Below are 21,935 nucleotides of genomic sequence, written 5' to 3' on the forward strand. Positions count from 1 at the left end.
ATGTGTGGGCAGGAGCTGGCATAGAGACATGTTCAACCCCTACCCTCTTTTTCATGCTAATCTAGCTGCTGGCTCTTGGGGGGCACAGCTGTACCCAGCAGAAAAAAACAGAAACTGCTGCCGTGAAGGTGGACTTCCCCCACGATTGATTTCTGCTTTCTTCTGTGCTCCAGAAAAGCCCACACTCCCAGCTTCCCTGGATGAAAGTGTGTGATTCTCTGGCAACTGAGCACTCACTGTGGCAACAGTAGTGCCCCCAGGCTCCTACTGGCCACGCAGGTAGGGCTGGTGCCTGCTACATGAACCAGGACAAAATTTGAGCAGGAGGAAACTTGGGGGCCTCATTCAGGCCACCCTTGTTCCTCACCGTGACTATGGTGCCATGGGCACCAGCAGGCTGCTGGCGGTGAATGGTGCAAGACAGGACTCCAATTGCTTGCGATGGGGCACGTGGTCATTTTTGTCCCTAATGAGCTTTGGCTGAGGGCATTGGAGCCCAGTTGGTGCCTCTCCTGTGGGAGCCGTGCCTGAGTTGGGTGAGCTGCAGAGACCCTTAGGGAACGGGTGAGTTTTCACCTCTCTCCATCTCCAGTGCAGGTTTGTGGTACACTGAAGCATGCTTCGGGTTCCATCAGAGGACACAAGTCATTCAGATAGCTTAGCAGTGTCCTGCTCTGGCCAAGAGCACTGTACATTTGCCTCATGTCAGGCTAAATGGTGCACCCAGCTGTCCTCTGCTGAAGCAGGCCTAGCTGGGAGGGCTGCTCCAGCCAGCTCTAAACCTCCAGCACCTTTGCTGGTGGAAATACCATCTCCTTGGCAAAGGAGTGAATCAACTGCTCTGGTTTTCAGAGCTTTTTGGGCTAGTCATAGTCACTCTGTTGTTGTGACAGTTGCCTTGTACCCTCTGAAAGCATTGCTGCAGCTCACTTCAAGCAATAAGGCAGTTCCTGGGCAAGGGTTCCCACATCTGGATGCTGCTGAGCTGGCCATGCCATGACACAGGGACTTCACAGCAAATACGTGCAGGGAGAAGTTGCTGAGAGGCTGCTCAGCTGGGGAGGGCAGGAGGCACAGTATTGGCCTAGGAAAGCTGAAAGCAAAGGAAAAAATAGCTTTGAACTGGAAAACAGAACCACTTGCTGAAGGTTTGATTTTTCTCATTAATTCCAGCCCAAGGGCAGCTCCAGTGAAGTCTGTCCCAAGCACTGTGCCAGCAGCTTGCAGGTGGCTGGGCTTTAAAGTCCAGCTGGGACTTGTGTAATAGAGAAACGTAGCATCAGAGAAAGCACAGGTTCAGGCATCCACCGATGCACCTTATTCTTGGTGGCTGTGTTGCGTGTGGGACCAGTCACTTTGCTAGGTCCCGTGTCAGCAACGAGAAACCCTGAGAAGGGCTGGGGTCTCATGCTGCAGGTACAACCCTGATGGGATGGACTGTGATGCTGCACGGGTGCAGGCCATGCCCCTCTTCTAAATCCTTGCTGCTTGGCCTTCTGGGCCAAGATGAGGGACACTACAGAGCCTTTCAAGTCCTCTCAGGCTGATGAAGCAGTAGAAGATGAGGAGGCCTTGATCTGTCAAGGCACTGCAAGGTTCTGGCAGTGAATGCATGTGCCCACGCCATCATCTTCTGCAAATTTCTCCATGACCTCAGGTAAGACGGAAAGCTCCTCACTGTCGGTAAAATGTGCTGGCTGGGTGACATAGTCATGTCTGGGAGAAACCTTGATGTGCCAAGCTCTTCCCAAACTACTGCATCTTTACTGAGCTAAAATGTAACACAGGCACATCACTGGTCATTCTGGTGTTGGTCTAAACAGCATGTATGTGTCATTCGGAAGACTGGGGAAGGTGGCTGGTCTCTGTAGGGAGTTTCTTGCATGGTTCACACCAGCTCTGTACGAAGTTAAGCATTGTATAGATATTCCTACACAATGCTACAGTTTGTTAGTTTTTTTATCTGGTTCTGCATGGTTAAAAACTCATCTACTCTTTATACCCATACTTGCTGGTTACTGAACCATGCATTTGTATAAACTCACTGTCAGTCAGTCTTACACCACTTGGACTAGTTTTCCCCTGAGAAAACCAGGGAATGGAGATTGTCTCTAGCACCTAACTGGGGTTTCATCCCAGAAACCTTGTATTGCCCAGCGCTTGTGACTTGTTCCTGCCACTATTCTATATGATTTACAGTGAGCCAATTGACCTCCACTAGCATGTGCTGTTGCATGTCCCTTCTCAGCAGCAGCCTCTGCTGTCACTGGCCTATCCTCCTCATGCTGACTTGTCCCTGAGCTTGGCCGTTGTGTGGGTCGGTGTGTCTGCCAGGTATCAGCTCTTAATTGCTGAGCTGCTTTACAGTTAGTGGCCAGTTAGCCTCTGCATGGGTGGTGTGTTTTGGGATGGGGACACCATGGGGATTCCCTGGGATCTAACCCCAAGCCCCGCGGATACGGTGCATGCCAGGCTGCAGCCATCAGCCTCTGCATCTCTGGCAATCCCATTGGAGAGCAGGGATGTGAGTTTGGCTGGGTGCAAGGAGTGGGGTTGGGCTATGCTCTCAGGACACATGGCATGGGACCCTTCCTGGAAGGGTAGAACTGCATGTGGTCTGGGGAGACCACGGCTCGTGCTGGGCTGATGCTAGCTTCTCTGCTTCCGCAGGCAGAGTGGGACTGAGAAGGGTTTGTCGACTTCCTTGGGGGATGGCCACAGCCCGAAGGTTGGCACTATCGGTGGGGGCCACCTTAGGGAGCAGCTGGCCGAGGCACCCCTGATGCTGAGCTGGGCTCTGCACCCCAGACGTGTTTCCATCAGGTGCCCTGAGAGCCTGGATAAGTGCTCCGCAGCCTGGGCCTGGAATTGGGACTGCACTTATGTGGACTTTTATTTTTTCATAGCACTTGAGGCAGAACTCACTAAATAATGTTTTTCTGCCAGCAATATTGAAGGGATGGAAACTCCAGGTTTTTTACTGAGGAGCAGAGGATGCTGTTGTAGAAAAGATCTTTCTACAGTTGGAAACCCCCTGTCTACCAAACATTAATTTAGTTGTTTGCTTTTTTTTTTACCAGTCCCATCTGAGTGTTGTGGAGAGGTTAACCCTGTTCTTTGAACACTGGCTAGTTTAAGGCCTGTTTTAGTTTAGTCCCCACTATTTTTGTGGCTCTTCAAAATTCTCCTTGTCATTTGCCAAGAGCCTGATCAGTGACTGAGATTCCAGGTTGCTAAATATTCACTCAACAGAGAAAACATCTCCCCAGATGAGCGGCAGTGCTGAAATGGAGACGACCCTCTCCTTGTTTCATGGCTGCAGGATCAGTTGTAGCAGAGAAGCTTCTCGCTCTGACCGCCCAGACAGAAGAGGGGATCAGCCTGCAGCATTGCAGCAGCTGTTTGCATACAAACTGTCAACTGCCCAGTAAACTCTTATATAAAACAAGACAAGTGGGGAGAATGGTCCTCTGGGGAGATGCTTGGAACAATAAAATCCTCTTTCTAATCATCTCAGGGCAGAGGAAGCAGGGATTATTAAATGGCTTTTTATAGATCTTGAAAACTGGCCAGATCCCAAGGCTTGGCTATTTCAGCTTTAAATCAGCCTGCACGAGCTGGAGCAAGGCGGCTGGGCTCCCTGCATGTTTATTTGTGGCAGAGAGGCTGCCGGCTCCGTGTCGCTCTGCTGCTGCCCTCTGCCACACAGGAACGGCGATGGGCAGCGGCCAAGGTCCCCCCGTGCCACTTTGGACCAGCATCCAGCGGTCCCAGCCTGGGAGCGGTGGTTTGTGTTTCACCTGCGTGTGGCAGAGCACAGGTAACCGGGCTGCTGGTGCCCCGCAGTGCTGGTCGGTCACCCGTGCTGGTTCTGTGCGCCCTTGAGTCCCTTTCTCCTTGCTTACCGCAGCAGACCCGCAGAAGCAGGGGCTCGCGTGCTTTTACCACAGCGCTTGGGGGTGGCCTGGGCAGACGTTGCGTTCCTCTGTTGCCTCCCGTCATACGTGCCGTCCTTCTGCTCCGTCGTTTGGCCTGCCATCCAGAAACCCTGCGTTGTGTACAGCCTCGTCACCGCCACCCCTCTCCTCGGGTAGAATGGACCACGGCATTTCAGAGCCTGGATCTGCTGCCGTTGTTTGGGACCTCGCGAGGCAAGCACGAAGCGCATTCTCTGGCCAAGCCGGAGCTGTGCAGGAGCAGAGGTCTCTCACGATTTCATTGTGAAATGTCATTGCAAACCTTGTCACGGCTGGTCGCTTCCCCCATTCCCCAACTGCTGGAGTCATGGGAACGCTTTAGAGTTTCATCTTTCTGTTTAGATGAAGTTGTAGACTTTGTGGCTAAAAACCTGAAAACAGGATCAAAAGGAGTCAAGGGACCTCCAGATCAAACACAATGCTGGCATTGAAACCCCGCTCCTGCCAGAGCCTCAGATTATCACTGCAAGATAACCTGTTGTGAGACAGCGCAGGAAACAAGGTGCAAAGAAGCAGCCTGCAGTCTCCACAGTCCAAAAATCAAACCCAGTGCATTGTGTTTCACTTTAAGCTGCTGCCGTCACTCCCCCCAGGGCTCTGAGCGCAGGGGTATGACCTGTACCCCCTGCTCCTGACCCCTGGGGGTTCCCAGCCCCTGCGGTCAGGCCAGTCCTGGCCTTCTGCTGCGCTCACCAGTGAGGGGTCAAATGTGACGCTGCTTGTCATGCTATGGGTGAGGCTGTTTACTAGTAAGAGGTTTGCAGAACCTGCAAAGGACAACTGCTTCCTCCTCCTTACCAGCTAAACCTAGTTTCTCCCCCATCAGCTAAACCTGGGTGTTGCTGGCTATTGATTTCAGGGCTGAGGGAGGACAGACAAGTCGTGGAGATGCAGTTGGAGGGACGAGGGAGAGGAGAGACAAGACATTGCTTGAGGGAATCTGTCTGCAGTGGGGAGGGATCTGGACCTCGACATGTTCGTTTGCTGCTGCAGTTGTGATATGACCTATGTGCACTGGGGGCGAAAGTGCAAGGGATGATTTTTACACGCACACCCTTTTTTTTTTTTTTTTTTTTTTTTTTTTTACGCAGACCACTACATGGCAAAATTAACAATCCTACTGTGGCCATTTCTCCATTGGCAGTGTTAAGGCACATGGATTAACTTTAACACAAGGCAGTGAGGGTCCATCAAATTGGAATAACCTTTCTAGCTGGTTAAGATGGCTATTGGAAAGGAGGCATTATAAGAAACGTTAATCGGATGAACCCCAGCAACTGTAGACTCAGCCATGGATGGTGCAGTGGGAAGCCCTGCGGCTTCCCCCAAGTTTCCCTCATGCAAGACCTTAAAACCCCACAATCCTGCCCATGCTGTGTGGCCACTGCCAGCTGTGGGCACCTGCAGCTTGGGCTCTCCAGGAGCATCCTCTCCCAGTACATCCATTCCGGCTGCCTCCGCTTTCAGGTTGAAGCAACTCCTTTGCTACAGTGCCGTCGTAAGGCCGCAGTATGGGTGCTCTGGCCAAGAGCCCATTCCTGAGCAGGCGACAAAGGGGACAGTCCCAGCAGCGCTGCGAGACCCTGCTGCTGTGCAGGCGATGTGCCCCTGCAGTTCCTGGGGTAAAAGCTCTCTTTTTGTTTAAACTTGGTAGCAGCTCTTCTGGGGACTTGTGCTCGGTGGCTCCCCTGCCTGTACGATTCAAGGCTGGGTCTGGGCTGGCGATAATTTTGTTAGTTAGGAGGGCAGTGTGGAGAAGAAAACCCTCCTAGAGAAATCTTGCCACTGTACCCCTAAAGCTGGCATGGAAAATAGCGTGCATGGAAGGGGGTAGTCACGCACAAGAAGTGGATGGGCAAAATAAGGCAGTGTGTGTCTCCTTCACCAGTTTCTCCGATTAGCGCCCTGGGGGTCACCCTTTCTTTCAAGAGCACTGCTTTCCATGTACCTGCCACCAGTTTCTATAAAGCTACTGTTTTCCTTGCTGAAACAATAGTCACTTTGAGACCAAATCAGTGAGCAGGAGGCGAGATACGCTGTCTGAGCAAGAACATGGTCCAAAATCTTTCTTTTTCTCTTCCCTCAGGCACAACTTCTGTTTCCATGGAGGTGCTGTTCCTACTGCTGGCTGCTACCTCTGTCCATTGCAATTTCATTACACACTTCTGCAGGCACTTCTAATTCTTGCGATGCTGAATGCTCCTAGAGCAGCTAGAGTGCTCATCATGCCATGATGGCTGAATGGTTATGTGACTTTCTATGCGGCCTGTAAAGCACTACTGTTTACCTGATGAGAATGAGCTACAGAAAATACAAGCTATACTAGACTTGTTACTGTTAATTTCAGCGTCCCTCACCTAAAATGCTCTCAGATCAGAGGTTTCAAATAAACCAGCTCTGATTGATTGCCAATGCAATTCTTCACAGGAGTGGGAGGTGAGAATGTCTCTTCACACCTGTGCGCACACAGGTAATTGACATTTGATTTTGTTTGTCCTGCAGGGAAAATAAGAGTCAATGCTGAATGGCTGATGGCCACTTTCTACGCAGCCCTGAACAGCAGCACATGGCAGAGCCTGCCTCACCAGAAGGCACTGAAATTACTCAGTGACCTTTGTTTTCCTGAACGCTGCCCCATCTGTGCAGAGCAGAAAATTTCCTGCCCACGGTTTGAGCACAAGAGTTTTGTCAGCAAAGGTGCTGAACTGTGTATTGCCCTTAGGGCCACATAGCTGCCTGGGAAGATTGCCTCAGATGATGTATTAGCAATAAAAGATCTGGACTATCATCCCTGAGTTATTTTGTCCCTGGTTCCTCTTTGGCTACTTATCAGAGTTGTCTGAAGCCACTGATCAGGACTGGGTGGCTGGTCACCAGTCACCAGCCACCCAGGATGCAGGAAAAAGAATTCCTATGGGAGTATCTAGAGAGGATAGTTCTTGTGAGTAATGAACTTATGGTAGTTCATGGACTAGACTAGTGAGGATGTTAAGTCAAGGGAACACTGCTTGAGGGAAAGTACTCCTGCTTGTGCTGGATTGTTCTAGAGCCATTAGGCTCAGTTTTGCTCCTCATGGCAGAGTAATGCCCGGAACAATTTAGATTCAAGTCTCTGAGTCTGATTGTTTCTCAAAGACCCAAGAAAGAGACTTGTAGTCAGACATGGCAGAAATTTTTTAAATTACTAGCAAGCTGCTTCAGACTGTTATTGTCCATAAATGTTTTACACTTGTTTTCTCTTCCCAGAACCTTCCCCTGGTTTGACTTGACAGCTGCACAACTGAGAGAGTCTACCTTTAGCCACCTGCTAGAAAAGAGTGAGCTTGTCTGGTGCTATTTTGCTCTATTATACCCGGCATCCTTTGGAGACTGGCCTACAAAGCAATGATGTGGGCTGATCAGCACCAAGACATCTCTTACTTTAGCTGTAGTGGAGCCTTCTGTGATGTTGGATGACAAGTCTCATGATAAAACTGTCTCCACAGCTGCTTCTGACATTTTCTCAGAAATTCCAGAGGAAACTGCTGACTATGATTCTAAATCCTCATAAACTATAATGAAGTCCATGGCAGAATGCTTTTCTGAGATCTTATCCCTTTCATGGGACTGAGGGGTGCAAGAACCAGCACTGTTAGCTCTTGGACTCTTTAAAATATTCCTGCCAATAACCCTATGTACACATTTGCTTCTACAAGTTTCACACTCTTTATTGCTCAGCAAACTTGCTTCTCTCTGGCTTCCTGAGTCTTGCTTTATTTTGGTCTGAATTTGCTTATTACATAGTCATCTTGGCCTATGAACTGCTTCAGTTTCACTGGGTTTCTGTTGCAGTTTCAATAGAAAAATGAATCACAAAACCAAATTACAGTTATTTTGTAGTGTAAATAACTAAACAGGATTGGGCCCAGTCTTTTTTTTTTTATTATTTTTTATTTTCCCATGGGAGATCTCAAGGAAGCTGTTGATATAGTAATGATTTAGCCACGCGCACTCTTCCTGTTGAGCCAGGCTTTAATCAGCACTTATTCATACTTCCTTGCTGGTGATAATGCACCCCACCACAGACTATGTGATACTTCTTTCAAGGAAAAAGGAAGTAACTGTATATGCTGTCCAAATCCACCCAGGACAAAGCATTTTTTGTTCCTTAAATTCTCTAGTTCAGCTTATGGTATTCTCTTATACTTCCTGCTGCCATCTATCATGTTTCAGTACTGTTTACTGTAATAAACCGCTGCCTGGTTTTGCCTCACAGGAAATAATTTCTGTGGTGAGGTCAGGGATTAGTTGTGCCTGTTGTAACTAGGCCCCTCTCGCTTAATTATGATCGCCGACAGCAGCTGGCACAACACCTATATACCAGTTACTGTATATGCCACTTATCCTACATCTGGGCTTTATAGTGAGCCCAGTCTGCAGACACTAAAGCCTGGGAGAAATCTACTCACTTGCACTGCAGGGAAGTTGTTATCAATCACTGGTAATTAAAATATGTCTATGATTGGTTTTCGGTCTTTTTAATCAACTGTGAAGCAGAAGTGAAAGACAGACAGTGGTACAATCTGATTTACAGCTTCTGCTTCACTTAGTTCCTGGAAGCAAATGAAGGATTGCAGAAAAGAGCCCATGTGGGGATATGTTTGCTGTTATCAAATGGCTGAGAGCTTCAATGGCCTTTTCTATAATCGGGAGAAGGTGGAACTGTACTTCCTAACTGCAAGGTAATAAGGGTATATTCTGCTATCCCTGCTGGGCTCCTTACAAAGGTGGACATGTGGTTTGAGTCTCTAATCCTGCCTCTGGGTGCCCTGCAATACAGGGGGAGCATCTCCTTCTACCCTAGTCTGGGCTTGTTGCAGCGGAGCAACTGTAGGATAGGGCTCCAGTCCTGCTTCTTGGACAAACTGTGAGAAAGTGAGGGCATCTGCTTTCTTTCCTGATCGTGACTTTTGCTCCAGGAAGAGACCCCAGTTGTCTTTGTATGGGAGGGCAATGGATCTGCTGAAGAGAGGCTCCTCAATCCCCAGCAACTCTCGCACATGTCGTGAAATCTCCTGAAATACAAGAAAAAATACCAGAAATTCTCATTTCAGTTAATACCATTCATTCTGTGTCAGAGCAGCAAGAAAAAGAACGGAATTTCTGAATTTTGTAACTGTTTCACACTTGAAGTTGCAACTCGAGAGGGATCTGAACCCATGAGCTCCATGTGACAGTGTAAAAGCTGAGCAGACCTCTCATTCTCCAGATTTATTAGGGGGTTGTATTGGGTTTGTATGGCAAGGTTTTGGTAGCAGGGGGGCTACAGGGATGGTTTCTGTGAGAAGCTGTGAGAAGCTTTCCCTATTCCAGTAGAGCCATGCCAGCTGGCTCCAAGATGGACCCACTGCTGGCCAAGGCTGAGCCCATCAGCGATGGTGGTAGCACCTCTGGGATAACGTATTTAAGAAGGGGAAAAAACTGCTGCGCAACAGCAGCCAAAGAGAGAAGTGAGAATATGTGAGAGAAACAGCTCTGCAGACACCAAGACCAGTGCAGAAGGAGGGCGAGGAGGTGCTCCAGGCACCAGAGCAGAGATTCGCCTGCAGCCCCTGGTGAAGACCATGGTGAGGCCGGCTGTGCCCCTGCAGCCCATGGAGCTCCACGCTAGAGCAGACCTCCACCTGCAGCCCGGGGAGGACCCCACACCAGATCAGGTGGATACCCAAAGGATGCTGTGACCCCATGGGAAGCCCACATTGGAGCAGTTCTTGAAGAACTGCAGCCTGTGGGAAGGACTCATGTTGGAGAAGTTGGTGGAGGACTGTCTCCCGTGGGAGGGACCTCAGGCTGGAGCAGGGGAAGAGTGTGAGGAGTCCTCCCCCTGAGGAGGAAGGAGCAGCAGAGACAACATGTGATGAACTGACCACAACCCCCACTCCCTGTCCTCCTGTGCTGCTGGTGGGGGAGGAGGCAGAGAAAATCAGGAGTAAACTTAAACCCGGGAAGAAGGGATTGGTGAGGGGAAGGTGTGTTTAAGATTTGGTTTTATTTCTCATTATCCTACTCTGATTTGATTGGTAATAAATTAAATTAATTATTCCCCAAGTTGAGTCTGTTTTGCCCATGACGGTAATTGGTGACTGATCTCTCCCTGTCCTTATCTCGACCCACAAGCCTTCCATTACATTCTCTCTCCCCTGTCCAGCTGAGGAAGGGAGTGACAGAGCGGCTTTGGTGGGCACCTGGTGTCCAGCCAGGGTCAATCCACCCCAGGGGGATGGCATCACACCTGGGCACAAATAGCTCTGCTTTCCTCTTTGCACTTCCAGAACAAACAAGCTATGGGTCAATGAGCTGGAGTCTATTCTGCCTAATCCAAAACCATTGTTGTTTGCTAAGTTATGTTGTCAACAACAGAGTCCGTGCACAGAAGAGGTGTAAAACTAAGCCATATTGCTCATTAAGAAAATGATGAGTGACTGCCTGGCTGAGCCAGCTGGACCTGGAACTGCCAGTGAACAGAGCCTTGCCCTTTTTTTTGAAGTCACTTCTGAGAATGTAAGCTTCTAATTTGACTGAAGCTTCAAAATACAATTCACAAATCTTTACTGATCTTTCACAGCATTTGCTTGAAACCTTCCCCCAACTTTGGTTTGACTCTGAAGAGCTGTACCCTACTTTGTGTGATATCAGAAGAACACCAGAGTAGTATCATCAGTGGTTTTGATGTTTAAAATTCCAGTACAGTGGAATTAAAACCAGCAGCTATTTCACTTGTCCATGCTGCATAGCTCACATAATTCACTGTGTAGCTCTACCAAACTGACATTTCCCCTAAATTGCAAAAAGTTTCTATCTCACTGAGCTGATGCTATTGCGTTTATTTCTATAGTAACTATCTTGGTTTCGACTGTTCACAGCCTTTCATAGATATTTCGTGTTGGGAAGCTGATGTGCCCAAGATTATGGCCTTAACTTTGCACCCGCCCTAGCACACACTTCCTGAAAGACCCAAAGGGACACATTCTGCTCAGAGCTCTGCATGCTTGGATTGTATCAGAGTAAAGTTCCCTAAAACACAAATAACTAGCAGCATAGGGCATGATCTTCAAGAGCATCTAAGTTCCACTGAAGTCTGTGAGATGTTCCCAATTCACTTGAAACATTTGGAAAACATTCCAGAAGCAGTCTCATTTCCAAGCTTTCTGCATTATGCTGGCTATCGCTTATCCTATCCCTGATGAATTTCTGTTTCTACAGGAGGAAGAACGGGCTACAGTTGATATCTCTAGCCTGTGGCTTAGTGTTTCTCAGCAGTTAAACTACCACCATACATAATCCTTATATCCCAATGTGACGGTGAGGTTTACAAAGCCTGTAAAATTCTTGCCATCTTTGGTAAGTGCAAATGGCTATAAAGGCTGTATCTGCATGTACTAGAAATACTCTTGAAGGGCTGCTGTCTGAAAAACTAAGCATTGTAATTTGAAGCCTTCTCCTCCAACCAACAGGCAAAGCCATGGCACTAGCCAATGTTTTTGGTGGTATATGTTGTTTCAAACAGTTAAGATTGTGCAGCCAGACAGAACTGTGGTGAAATCGCTTTTTGGTGCTCTGGAATAAAACAAACAGCATTCATACTCTAGTCATTGGAGCATAAAAATTTTTCTCTCTTCCTGGTTATTTGTACTTCTACTTTGTGTCCTCTGGGGAAAGCAACTTTAAATCATGATGCGAAACAAACTATTTGGCTCTGTAATGCATCCCTGAGTCCCTCTGTGGTTTCCATTAGGGAGGGGAAGGAGGGTAATGAAATTTAAGTCAACTTGCTTATTTTCTGAACCTTCAGGAAGCTTTGGAAGGCCAGACTGTAGCCCCAAACTTCAGTCTAGCTATTTTAACTATCGGTGTTTGTTAAAGAAAAGATGTAGGTTTGAAAGGAAAATGACCAGACAATTACATGTTTATACAATGAGGAAGAGACAGATGCTGTTTGTGCTCAGCAAAGTGTAAAACAAGGAAGTAATAATATGTTGCTCTTCTGCTGCTTGAGATCAGTGGCTCAATTGCTGCAGGGTAAGTCTGACTAGATTTTTAGAAGTTCTACAAATCAGTATGTGGAAAATTACTGAAAAGAAATTCTGAGAGGTATCTAAGATAGGAGATTGATAAGCAATTTCATAAGGCAAGAGGAGCAACACAGGTTTAAAGAAAGGCTAATAAGCACTTCTGATGCACTTATGGTGTCCCAGAGAGGAAGCCTGCTATCTCCCCCCGGCTAAGGATTTATGCTTGAAAAGACTAAAGAAATATAACTGACTGAACATATTTTTTTGTCCAGTTCCAGGCTCACCCTTTGAATAAGCAATCTGCCTGGGCGGACAGGCTATAGCCTAGCTCGCTTGCAAGCAGAAAGGGTCGGAGCAGGGCTCCGAAGGGCTGAGCAGGGAGCTCCGGGACCCGCAGCCGGCCGCACCTGCATGTGGCCGAAGTCAGTGACGCCCATGGCGGGCAGGCTGGAGCAATTCGCGAGGATGAGGCGGCGCCCGGTGATGCCGTTGGCCCTGAAGCACTCCTGGGCAGGGAAGCGGAGGGAAAGGCGGGTGGGCCGCTGGCAGCGGGCAGCCCTCGACCCGTACAGCCCCCCCGCGACACTCATACACACACACACAGAGGGAGTTCAGGGTCACTGGTGAGGTCGGCGGTGAGGGCGGGAGTTTCCCGCCCGGGGCGGCAGCCCCGCACCTCGTACTGGGGGAAGCCGAGCTGCACCACCCACTCAGCCACCTCCGCGGCGCTCCAGTCCAGGAAGGGGCAGGCGAACCGCGGCCCCTCCGCGCCCTCGGGCTCGGGCTCGGGCTCGGGCTCGGACTCCTCGGCCGCCCCCGGCCCCGCTGGCCCCGGGCTCGGCTCCATCGGCGCCGTCCCTAGGCCGCCACGGTACCGCGTCCTTCCGGGTCCTCGTTCCCAGGGCAACGGGCACTTCCTGGGGGTGCATCTCATTTTCCCTTCCGCCGCTCCTCCCTCATGCTATCAGTGTACAAAGCTGCCTGCGTCCCACGCCTGGTGGCTTTGCGGAACTAGTTTTTGATTGGCTTCGTTGTCGAGGGAGGGGCTGGAGGGATGAGCACGGAGGCACCACCCTCTCCTTTCTGCCTAGCTCGCACGCACCCGCTCGGCCCTTGTCGTCCCGCCCCGCCCCTCCCTCTCCCCGCTTCGGGTGTTTCCGCCGACAGCGGCCGCAGCGCTTCGGCCCCGCTCGGCTCTTTCCGCCGCGGCGGGCTGCCGCCTTCGGCTCTGCGCGTGCCGGCCGCTTGCTCAGCCCTGCCCATGTCGGACGTGCTGGCCGCCGCCGCCGGCTCCCGCTTCGAGCCCCTGGCCGCCGGGGTGTCGGGCAGCCCCGCGCCCCACGTCCCCTCAGGTACGGGCTCGGCAGGGGAGGGGGAAGCCGAGCTGGCCGCGGCCAGTAGCGGGAGCGGCTCCTCGCCTGCGCGCTTCCCTCCTGGCGGCGGCCGAGGTCCCTGAGGAGGAGCCCCCGCGGTGGCGAGGCGGGCTGCCGGGAGGTGCCTGAGGGGCTGCCGGCGGGGAGGCGGCGGGCCCGGGGGGCGTGTTTCAGCGTTGGCCTTACGGCCGGGGAGAATGCCGTGAGTTTCCTTTCCGTGGTTGGTTTCCTCGTATCTCCCGGAGAAGCCTTATTTCCACGGTGGCAGTTTTTTTGCTTTGGTGAAAATACGGTACCCCTTGCGAAGGGCACATCGGGCATTAGCCCTTGGCTAATTACTTGCTGCAGGGGCGGGTTGGCGGCCGGGGGGAAGCGAGCAGGCTGTGCCCTCCCGCCCCCACTGCGTCCTGGGGTGCTGGGTTGGCCTGCCGCTCCAGCGCCTCAAACTGCGGCAACAGTTCCCGCGTTCCTTCCCTGCGGTGGAAGGAGCGAGGATCGATGGATGTTTATTAGACAGAAGGGCGATCTCCCCGGTGGGAGAGGCCCCATCTAGTCGGGAGGTGGGCTATCCCCGCCATGCGGTCTCTGCCGTGGGCGGGGGGCCTGGTGCTGTATGCCCGTGGGCTGCAGGTGCCGCCCGGCTCCGAACGGAGTCCGCGAAGCGGCCAGCGGCTGTGAGGTGTCATCAGAGAGCTGCAACAGCTGGGACTTGTCCGTGCCTAATTCACTGCCTTAATGTGATCAGGCAGCGGGGCTGTGGAGCGCATGCCGCAGACGTAGGGGGACAGGGTTTTCCCAGAGTTCAGGAGACTCAGGGGAGACCATGAGCCATCTTTATAGATGATCCTTTTAGCAGTGACCTAGGAATTTCCATCTCGTCAGTGCCCTGTGCGAACTGCTGCATGATTGCTTTTTCCAGGGCTTTGTCAGCCCAGTTTTACATGATGAAATTTGGCCTTGTTCTATTCTTCTGAAGCTAAAATTGGTGGTTCCTAAACGAACCCTGCTTCTAAGAGTGGTTCTGCACCAAAAACATGCATGGGTTTTTGTTCTCCCTTTCCTAGGGTTGATACGATTGAAAAAAAAAAAAAAAAATCTGTGTTCTGTAAGGTGCTAGATACAGCTCATAACATGAAAAACTGGTTGGCACAGCCCTTTGTTCCACAGCCATGTTGACCTTGTCAACATTTGAGTGCTGTCCACAGACCGAAATTTATTTCACCTTCTCTCTGTATATTCTGTTTGTTGTTAGAAAATGAAGACTCAGCCCAAATGACAGAGCCTGCAGATCAGCTGGTTGATTCTTTGGAGTCCACTACTTCGCAGAGCAGGTAGGAAAATCTTTTTGTGTATTGTGGCCCATTGCACATAACAGTCTGTTTCACACCTGTGACCTCCTCCATATGGCAGCTGATTCCGTGTAGGTGAAGAGAAGAGACTGGAGACTGAATTGTCTGCTTTGGGACAGTATATACTGGACTTAGCATAGGACAGGTTGTTTTTACAGGCTTAAGGTTGTTTTAAAGCTTGTGAAATGAAGTGTAGCTCATGGCTCAGCTATTCAAATCACAGAATCATTCAGCTTGCAAGGAACCCTGCAAGGTTTTGTGGTCCATTGTAAGAGCTAATAAACTTTCAGCAGGAAATGTTCTCTATCCTGTCTGAAGGATACTTTAATAATTAAGCATTCCCACTGTCTGTAATTCTGGTGGAAATTGAGCAAGAAAACCCTTTTTACTGTTTTCTTGACAATGTTTTGTCTTTTCTCTTCACCCTTTGTTTTCTGTGTCACTCCTTCATTAATGCTGCCGATTGACCCTGTTATTAGATGTTTGGCTTGTTATTATCTGTTGGGCATGTTGGCTGAGTCGTTGCATTGGTTACAAGTGCTAATACCATATGCAGCGGAGTTTCATTTGCCATCATACATTTGTTACATAGGATACAATTTCAGAAATGCGTCTGTTAATTATATCAGACAGTATGTAACCACAAAAAGAGGAGCGAAAAAAATTCCAACAAAAAACTCAACGATCACCCTAATTACTAAAACAGCAGTTTTAGTAATTCGCTTGACTTGATGCTAATGACATCTGTATCAGCCTTCCTGACTCCAAATATGTGTTCTTCCATCTCTTTATTATGTCCTCTAATTTTCTTTGAAGAGATTAATATAGACTGTGAGCAAAAGGGCCAACGTAGATGCTGGATACTTGTGGATGTTACCTGATAAAATTGTCTAAGTTAGATCTCCTTTGAAAAGGATGGGGCTGGTCCAGAAGGGTTGTGTGAGGAGGAATCAGCTGAGCTCTGTCTTTGTAAATCTGCTTATAAAGCTCGTGTAGCTTTTCCTAATCTTTCAGTGAGATTCTTGGGCTTCAGTGGTGTCTGGAGGAAACAATTCCCAAGCTGTTAGCCCTCGATGCTGATGGAGAGCCTTTTGAGCAGATGTGTGCACCTATGGTAGCAAGTGATCAAATAGCTGTTCTGGGTGTGATCATGGAACCGCTAAGGTAAAAAGCAAATGGGTTAGAAAATGACAGCATAGAAATCCAAGTTTGTCCTGGGCTGCCAGAGAAACTGTTACAGATCATTGTGGGAGTTCTTCCTTTTAAAAAACTGTCCCCTCCAAGTGTCCTGTCTTTTCTTATGCTGTCCATCTGCTGCCGCTTTGTGTATCCTGCTATTTAGCTCATTTGAGTTTTAGCTTACAGACCTTCAGGTCTATCATGCCATTTATAGGAAAAGAAATCACACTGTTGAGAGAATTTAAGTAAGAAACGGATTTATTTCTGGATAAAATCTGTACCCTCATAGGAGTAAAGATTTGGAAATAAAAGCCACATTTTCCCTGTTCTAGTCTTCCCTATGGGTGCAGCAAGGAAAGTGTCTGAGTTGAACTGTGTATGGGGTTGGTTTAATTATTTTTTTAAACTATTCCACCCTATACTGATAGTCTGCTCCCTTGCTAATGAGAATATTTCTCATTTCTGAAAGGAAACATTTGAGGAAATGCATGTATTTTCCATTACTGCTCTGTTCTCATGTTTCTAATCACTCAGACCAAGGCAATTGACGTTGGTTTTAGTGCTGTGAGAAGGCTTTGCTTTTCAAAAGGGCAGCTATTTCTGTTCTTACTAACGACTAGGCTGCTTCTCCTGGAAGTTACACATAGTATCTGAGAGTTTGACAGATGAGACTCTTCTGGCATCCAGCTGAGTTCATTTGGTATAATAACTCTTTCCAGCTCTAGAGAATATACAGCATATTTTTAATATAATTTAAAAGAAATCCCTCAACAGAGAATGTATGCCAAAGTAAGTTTCCTTTTTTGCCCATTCTTTTCCTCCTACTTACCTTTCTTTTTGTTCTAACATGTCCATCTCCTCTTGTCACAGTACTTGGACCTCTTGGCTATTATTGTGCTGCTGTTGTATGTCTAACGGCTTGCTTGTCTGTGCAGCATATTTGAATATGTCAGAGACACACCCGGGTGCTCCCAGCATTGCTTGGGATTGCTAATAGGAAAGACATAATGGGCCACTTAAACAGAGAGCATTTTCAGGATGGCTGTCAAAACTGTTTTGAATCATTTCACTGATTCAGTTGACCTCTGATGGAATATGCAGATGTCATGTAGTAGCTGGCATAAAAGAAGTTGTCCTTTCTTGAGCAGAAAAGTTTCTCTGATTTTTGCACTTAGCACAGTGTTGGTGAGCTAGCATGCTGTGGGGGGAGTGCAGCGAATTACTGCCGTCTAAAGGATGGTAAACACAGAGTATCTCACTGAAGCTGCTTCCTCTGGCTCACATGGAAGACAGTCATGTGGAGATGAGGGCAGGACTGGGGTGCAAAGGGCTCTTTGTGCAGTTGGCAGGTGCTGACCACAGAAGCTTGTTCCCTTCAGTCTGTTTGAATTCGAGTTCCAGAGCAGAGTGATTCCTCTGCTGGCTGTGCCTGCGGTGCAAGTGCTGAATTATAGTGCTCTCTTCCTCTGAAAGGTTGCAGATTGGGTCACCTGTGAGTGCAGGTGTGACAGAGGATTTGAAGGAAGAAGCTGGCACTTTGGAGGACCAGGAAGTGGCTGAACTAGAAGAAAAGCTGCCTGACCAAATCCAGTCCTTCAAAGAGGTAGGTGGGCATTTCCTATACCTGAAAGCAAAGGACAGAGGTGCAGCAATAGTTCTGCCACCCTGCTGCTGTGCTTATGGCTATGGGGCTGAGGCTTTAAGGGTTGTGTTAAGACAAAAGTAGTATTAACATGGATTCAGCTATATTTTTTCCACTACATTGGTGAGAGGTAAATGTTATCGGTCTGATTTGCAAAATGCCTCTTGTGTCTTCGGCTAGTCCTTGCTTCCTGGCAGTTTTTGGCTCACTAAGGCTTCAAGGTTATTATCAACTTCTGCCTCTCGTCTGGGGCTTCTGAGAATTCCTTTCTTGCAGATTTGTGGAAGAGGGAACTGAAAGTGACTCTGTTGTCTTTTGTTTCTTTTGGTGAGCAGCCAAAGATATTACAGATACAGTTAGGAAAACCTATGCAAGTGGCACCCAGCTCAGGAGCTGCGAGTTTGCATATATGAGAGAGGGCTGGCCCTAGTGAACCAGATGGACTTTTAACTAGGGCACAGCAAATGACAGTTTGATTGTGGCTATAGTCTACATGCACACAGAGATGAAGGGCTCTCCCTTGAGAGATTATGTCTTGGGAGTTCTTTCCAAGAGTAGTCAGCTAAATCTGTAAGGCTGTTGCTTTGTTGAGAGCTGACAATTAACTCTGAGGCAGATGCAACAATGTGCCTGCCCAGGGACTCCTGGGGAGGCCAAGGGGTGTGTAATTTGTGAGGCATAATGCAGCATTTGACTTGAAAGTTCATGTCTTTGGTGCTGTGGGAGAAATAATACAGAGAGTTGTCTTGGAGGCAGCCAGTTCTTTTTAACCAATAGAAGCTTCTGCAGGGTTTGACTTGGCTTCAGAAAGATGCCTGAATTACTAATGAGTTGTTTTAAATCCAGCTGGGGCCTTTCTCACCACGATGGTCTTTGTGACAATGTTTTGTATGTGCTTTGTGCAGGAAGCTGTTGTTCGGGTATCCAACTACCATGTACCTCAAGGAGCAGGGGATATAGCCATGATTCAGTCAGATCACACTGGTGCTGTGGATATCCTTTCAGCTGAGCTGGAGACTGCAGACCTGCTTGGGGAGCAGAGGAAAGGTGAGTCCTGAAAGGAAGCCACTTGCTGGGGACATTTTTTAAGTGCCTGCTCTGGATAGAGAAGAGCAGAGTCTGTCCTGGAAACGCTGCTAATCACTGCTGGAAATTTGGGCTCCTAGTGAGTGAGTGGGAAAATGTCACGTCCAAGGCTTCTGGGAGCAGGTTCCAGAATGCAAAAGCCTTATCAGAAATAGCTTCACTGTTTTCAGATAACAGTTTGTCAGTAGTGGAAAAGTGGGGTGAGCCCACGATCTTGTCCCTTGTTTCAGCTCAGCCTCCCCCTCTGGCTCCACCCACCATGTGGACCACCGAGAAGATGAAGGAATTCAAAGCCAAGATGGGGAAGGAGAAGAATGGCCGGATGGTGGTGAAGCGAGGCGAGGTGGTGACAGTCCGTGTCCCAACCCATCCTGATGGGAAATGCATTTGCTGGGAGTTTGCTACAGATGACTATGACATTGGGTTTGGAGTCTATTTTGACTGGGCCACAGTTACTAGCACTGCCATTACTGTTCAGGTCAGCGAATCCAGTGATGAGGAGGATGAAGAGGAGGAGGAGGAAATTGAAGGTTAGTGCAGAGCTTATAAGGGTTAATTTGTGGTGCTTGTTGCCGTGCTGCTGAGAGTGTCTGTCACATGCTGTAATTTCCATCTACTTTGTTTACTCAGCCCACTTATCTCTGCAGCCTTTTGAGTTCTTGGTGAGGCTGTGATGAGAAAGCATTTAGCCCTTCCTGCTTCTGCGTATGTCAATGGCTGTCCTTCTCCAAGAGCGTTCTTAAAACTGAACACAATGGAAAACAAAGTTGGTATTCATTTGTTCAACTTCAGCTGATAAAAAGATTAGGGTCTGAAATTAACTTGACTGTTTTCTTAGCCTTTCTTAGCCTTTTCTGACTGTGAAATTTCTGGTGATGAGTAGGAGCAAAATGGTTTTGTTTCCGGGTTTTTTTTGGTTGTTCCGGCCCCCCCCAGTACATCAGTAGCTCCTGCTGACTGCATTTGTGAGGACTGCTACCTGTGTCTTTGTACTCGTGAAACACACAGCGATGTTGCCTGTTCTGTAGCTTCAGTGTATGTGTGACCAGTGTAGCTGGGGGTTGGTGTCTGAAATTAATTTTGCAGGCTCTCCAAAGAGGGGTAGGTTCCTGTATGAGGAATACTCTTGTAAAAGTGAATTGAGGACATAAACAGTGAGGTTATAGCTAAGAGCTTTCCTGCCTTTCTTTTGCTTCAAGTCTATATCACTGGACCACTGTTGTGTATGTAAAAGCAGTGAGGTATCTAAAAGGTAAGTCCAAGGAGAGGAGACCAGGCTGGCAGGCAAGTGGATACTGTGCCATCAGTATTGCCAAGAGACCTGGTTCTCAGCATGTCCTTTGTCATGGTAAGGAAAGCTGGACTTTGTGGGTATTATTTGCAGAAAGGTCAGAGCAGATGCTATGGATATTGCTGTCACAGTTAGCCTTCCATATATCTGGATGCCTCTGCTGCATTCTGGTCTTGTTGATCTTTTTCTGGACCACCTAGTGGCTTAACTGGCTCTGGCCTGCTTGTCTTCTCTCTCCCATTCAGGACTCGCCCCTGTTGGTGATGTGGAAAGGGGCTCCAAAAGCTATCTGCGGAACCGCTACGGAGAGATCATGCCTGTGTATCGAAGGAACAGCCATCGGGAGGTGCAGGCAGGCAGCCACGAGTACCCAGGCGAGGGCATCTACCTGCTGAAATTTGATAACTCATACTCCCTCCTCCGCAATAAGACTCTGTTCTTTCATGTCTATTACACTAGCTGAAGAAACGGGAAGGGGCAGGGACGGCAGGCAGGTAATGGTGAGTGTAGCAGGCTGCCACCGAGCCCTCGTACCGCCTGACGGGCACTGCTGTGTGACAGAACCAAGGCACAATTCTGCTCGCTCCTCTTCAGACACTAACTGGTTTCTCCCTACACCCTCCTTCCCAGCTGGTCCCAGTGGAGAAAGATAGTTGTGACTGCTTGGTTGTCCACAGGAAGCTGCTGTTTCTGTGGAACTTCGGGAGGTCTGCTCTGTGCAGGCGTTGGTCTGGGCCTTCATGTCACAGCCAGTAAATGCCCAGAGGCCAGATTCAGGTGGTCGTGGTTTCGATCCGTTGTGCTGGTACGAAATGAAGTGAAAATATTCTTGACCTGTTACTATTAGTGAATAACTCTTCCGACTCTCCTGCTGCATCTGCATCACTAGAGGGCACCTGTCAGCTGCAGTAAACCAAAAGCACAGCTGGCTTGTCACCTAGCCACTGACAACCCCTTCACCTACCACCCCTACGTGTGTCACCAGCAGCCAGTGCTTCCTTCACTCGTGTGGGTGGGGGTGCCGCTGGCCAGCGGCAGCACGCGCCGCAGTGGCTAGGCCATGCTGCAACTGGCAGGCCCCAAACAGTAATCATGGCATGTGTTTGAACAGGGTGTGTGCTTCTTGGTGCACACCTAGATGGTTTTCCTACAGATTAAGAATTGGATCTTATATCTGTTGATTGTAGGGATATGTAAAAAACTTCAGTGACCACCAAAAGTTTTTTTTTTTCCGTAATCCAGATGTGAAGCAGAAGAAATTAGTTACTGCTGTGCTGAATAAATCAAAAAGGTTGTAGTACAACCAATAACTACCCAAGAAATGTTTCTTAGTAGCAGCATGTTGGTTCACTGGTACTGCTGCCAGCTGGATAATGCCATATGTAGCAAGGAAAAGGCTCCCCAGAGAAGTGTAGCTTGTCAGCTGCTGTTGCTGTTGCAAAGGCTTTGTTAGGAAAGAACATCTCCGCTCAGAAATGCGAAAGGTGTGGGATTTAACCAGTCCTTTCTGTGAACCAGAATCAGCAAGGCCATTGCTAACCCTGACCACATGGTAAAGGATGGAGTTCCTTGGCATGTTTTGGTGGCTAGCGATGGCATTAATGATCACTTTCTGCTCAAGTACTGGCAGAGTTGAACAAGGATTAAGCTAATTCTTCAGAGATAAATTTTAAATCATGTTTATCTGTAACTCTTGTTTATTTTAATACTTTTAACTTGAAATCATTCTCTTCTAAGAATATTGTTGTATTTACATTTTGATACCTCTTTGCAGAGACACAAAATGGCTGTTTGCATGGTAATTATAGTAGAGTTATCAGTTTTATTTTTAAATCCTCTGGGTAAAGCACCCCTGCTTGGTCCATTCCTTCTTTTGAGAGGGAATGATGGACAAAATTATTTTGGGGTAGTTAAAGCCAAAGATTTCACTCTCGTAGGAGGGCCACATATTTCCTATTAAGGCTATATTGTAATGCTGTGCAATTTT

At 48.5% G+C, this 21,935-nt stretch overlaps 2 protein-coding genes across 2 annotated transcripts; both read left to right on the forward strand.

Annotated features, from left to right (window-relative positions):
• Positions 1-1,506: 1,506 nt before the first annotated feature.
• On the forward strand, positions 1,507-8,304 carry NOXRED1 (NADP dependent oxidoreductase domain containing 1; the record flags this gene model as incomplete). The annotated part of the gene is given in 8 exon segments (XM_082000137.1): positions 1,507-1,573; positions 1,576-1,657; positions 2,671-2,823; positions 3,911-4,090; positions 5,445-5,599; positions 6,480-6,684; positions 7,224-7,362; positions 7,366-8,304. Coding segments are annotated over 8 exon segments (1,143 nt in total). The 3' UTR covers positions 7,528-8,304.
• Positions 8,305-13,289: 4,985 nt separating this feature from the next.
• Positions 13,290-20,602, forward strand: TMED8 (transmembrane p24 trafficking protein family member 8; the record flags this gene model as incomplete). The annotated part of the gene is made up of 6 exons (XM_082000033.1): positions 13,290-13,380; positions 14,654-14,732; positions 17,403-17,532; positions 18,477-18,618; positions 18,888-19,187; positions 20,194-20,602. 6 exons carry the CDS (start codon positions 13,290-13,292, stop codon positions 20,409-20,411), a joined length of 960 nt encoding a protein of 319 aa, XP_081856159.1. The 3' UTR covers positions 20,412-20,602.
• Between the last annotated feature and the right edge of the window lie 1,333 nt (positions 20,603-21,935).

The sequence above is a fragment of the Phaethon aethereus genome (genome assembly GCF_964289735.1).
Source record: "Phaethon aethereus genome assembly, chromosome: 5".
Taxonomy (NCBI): Eukaryota; Metazoa; Chordata; class Aves; order Phaethontiformes; family Phaethontidae; genus Phaethon; species Phaethon aethereus.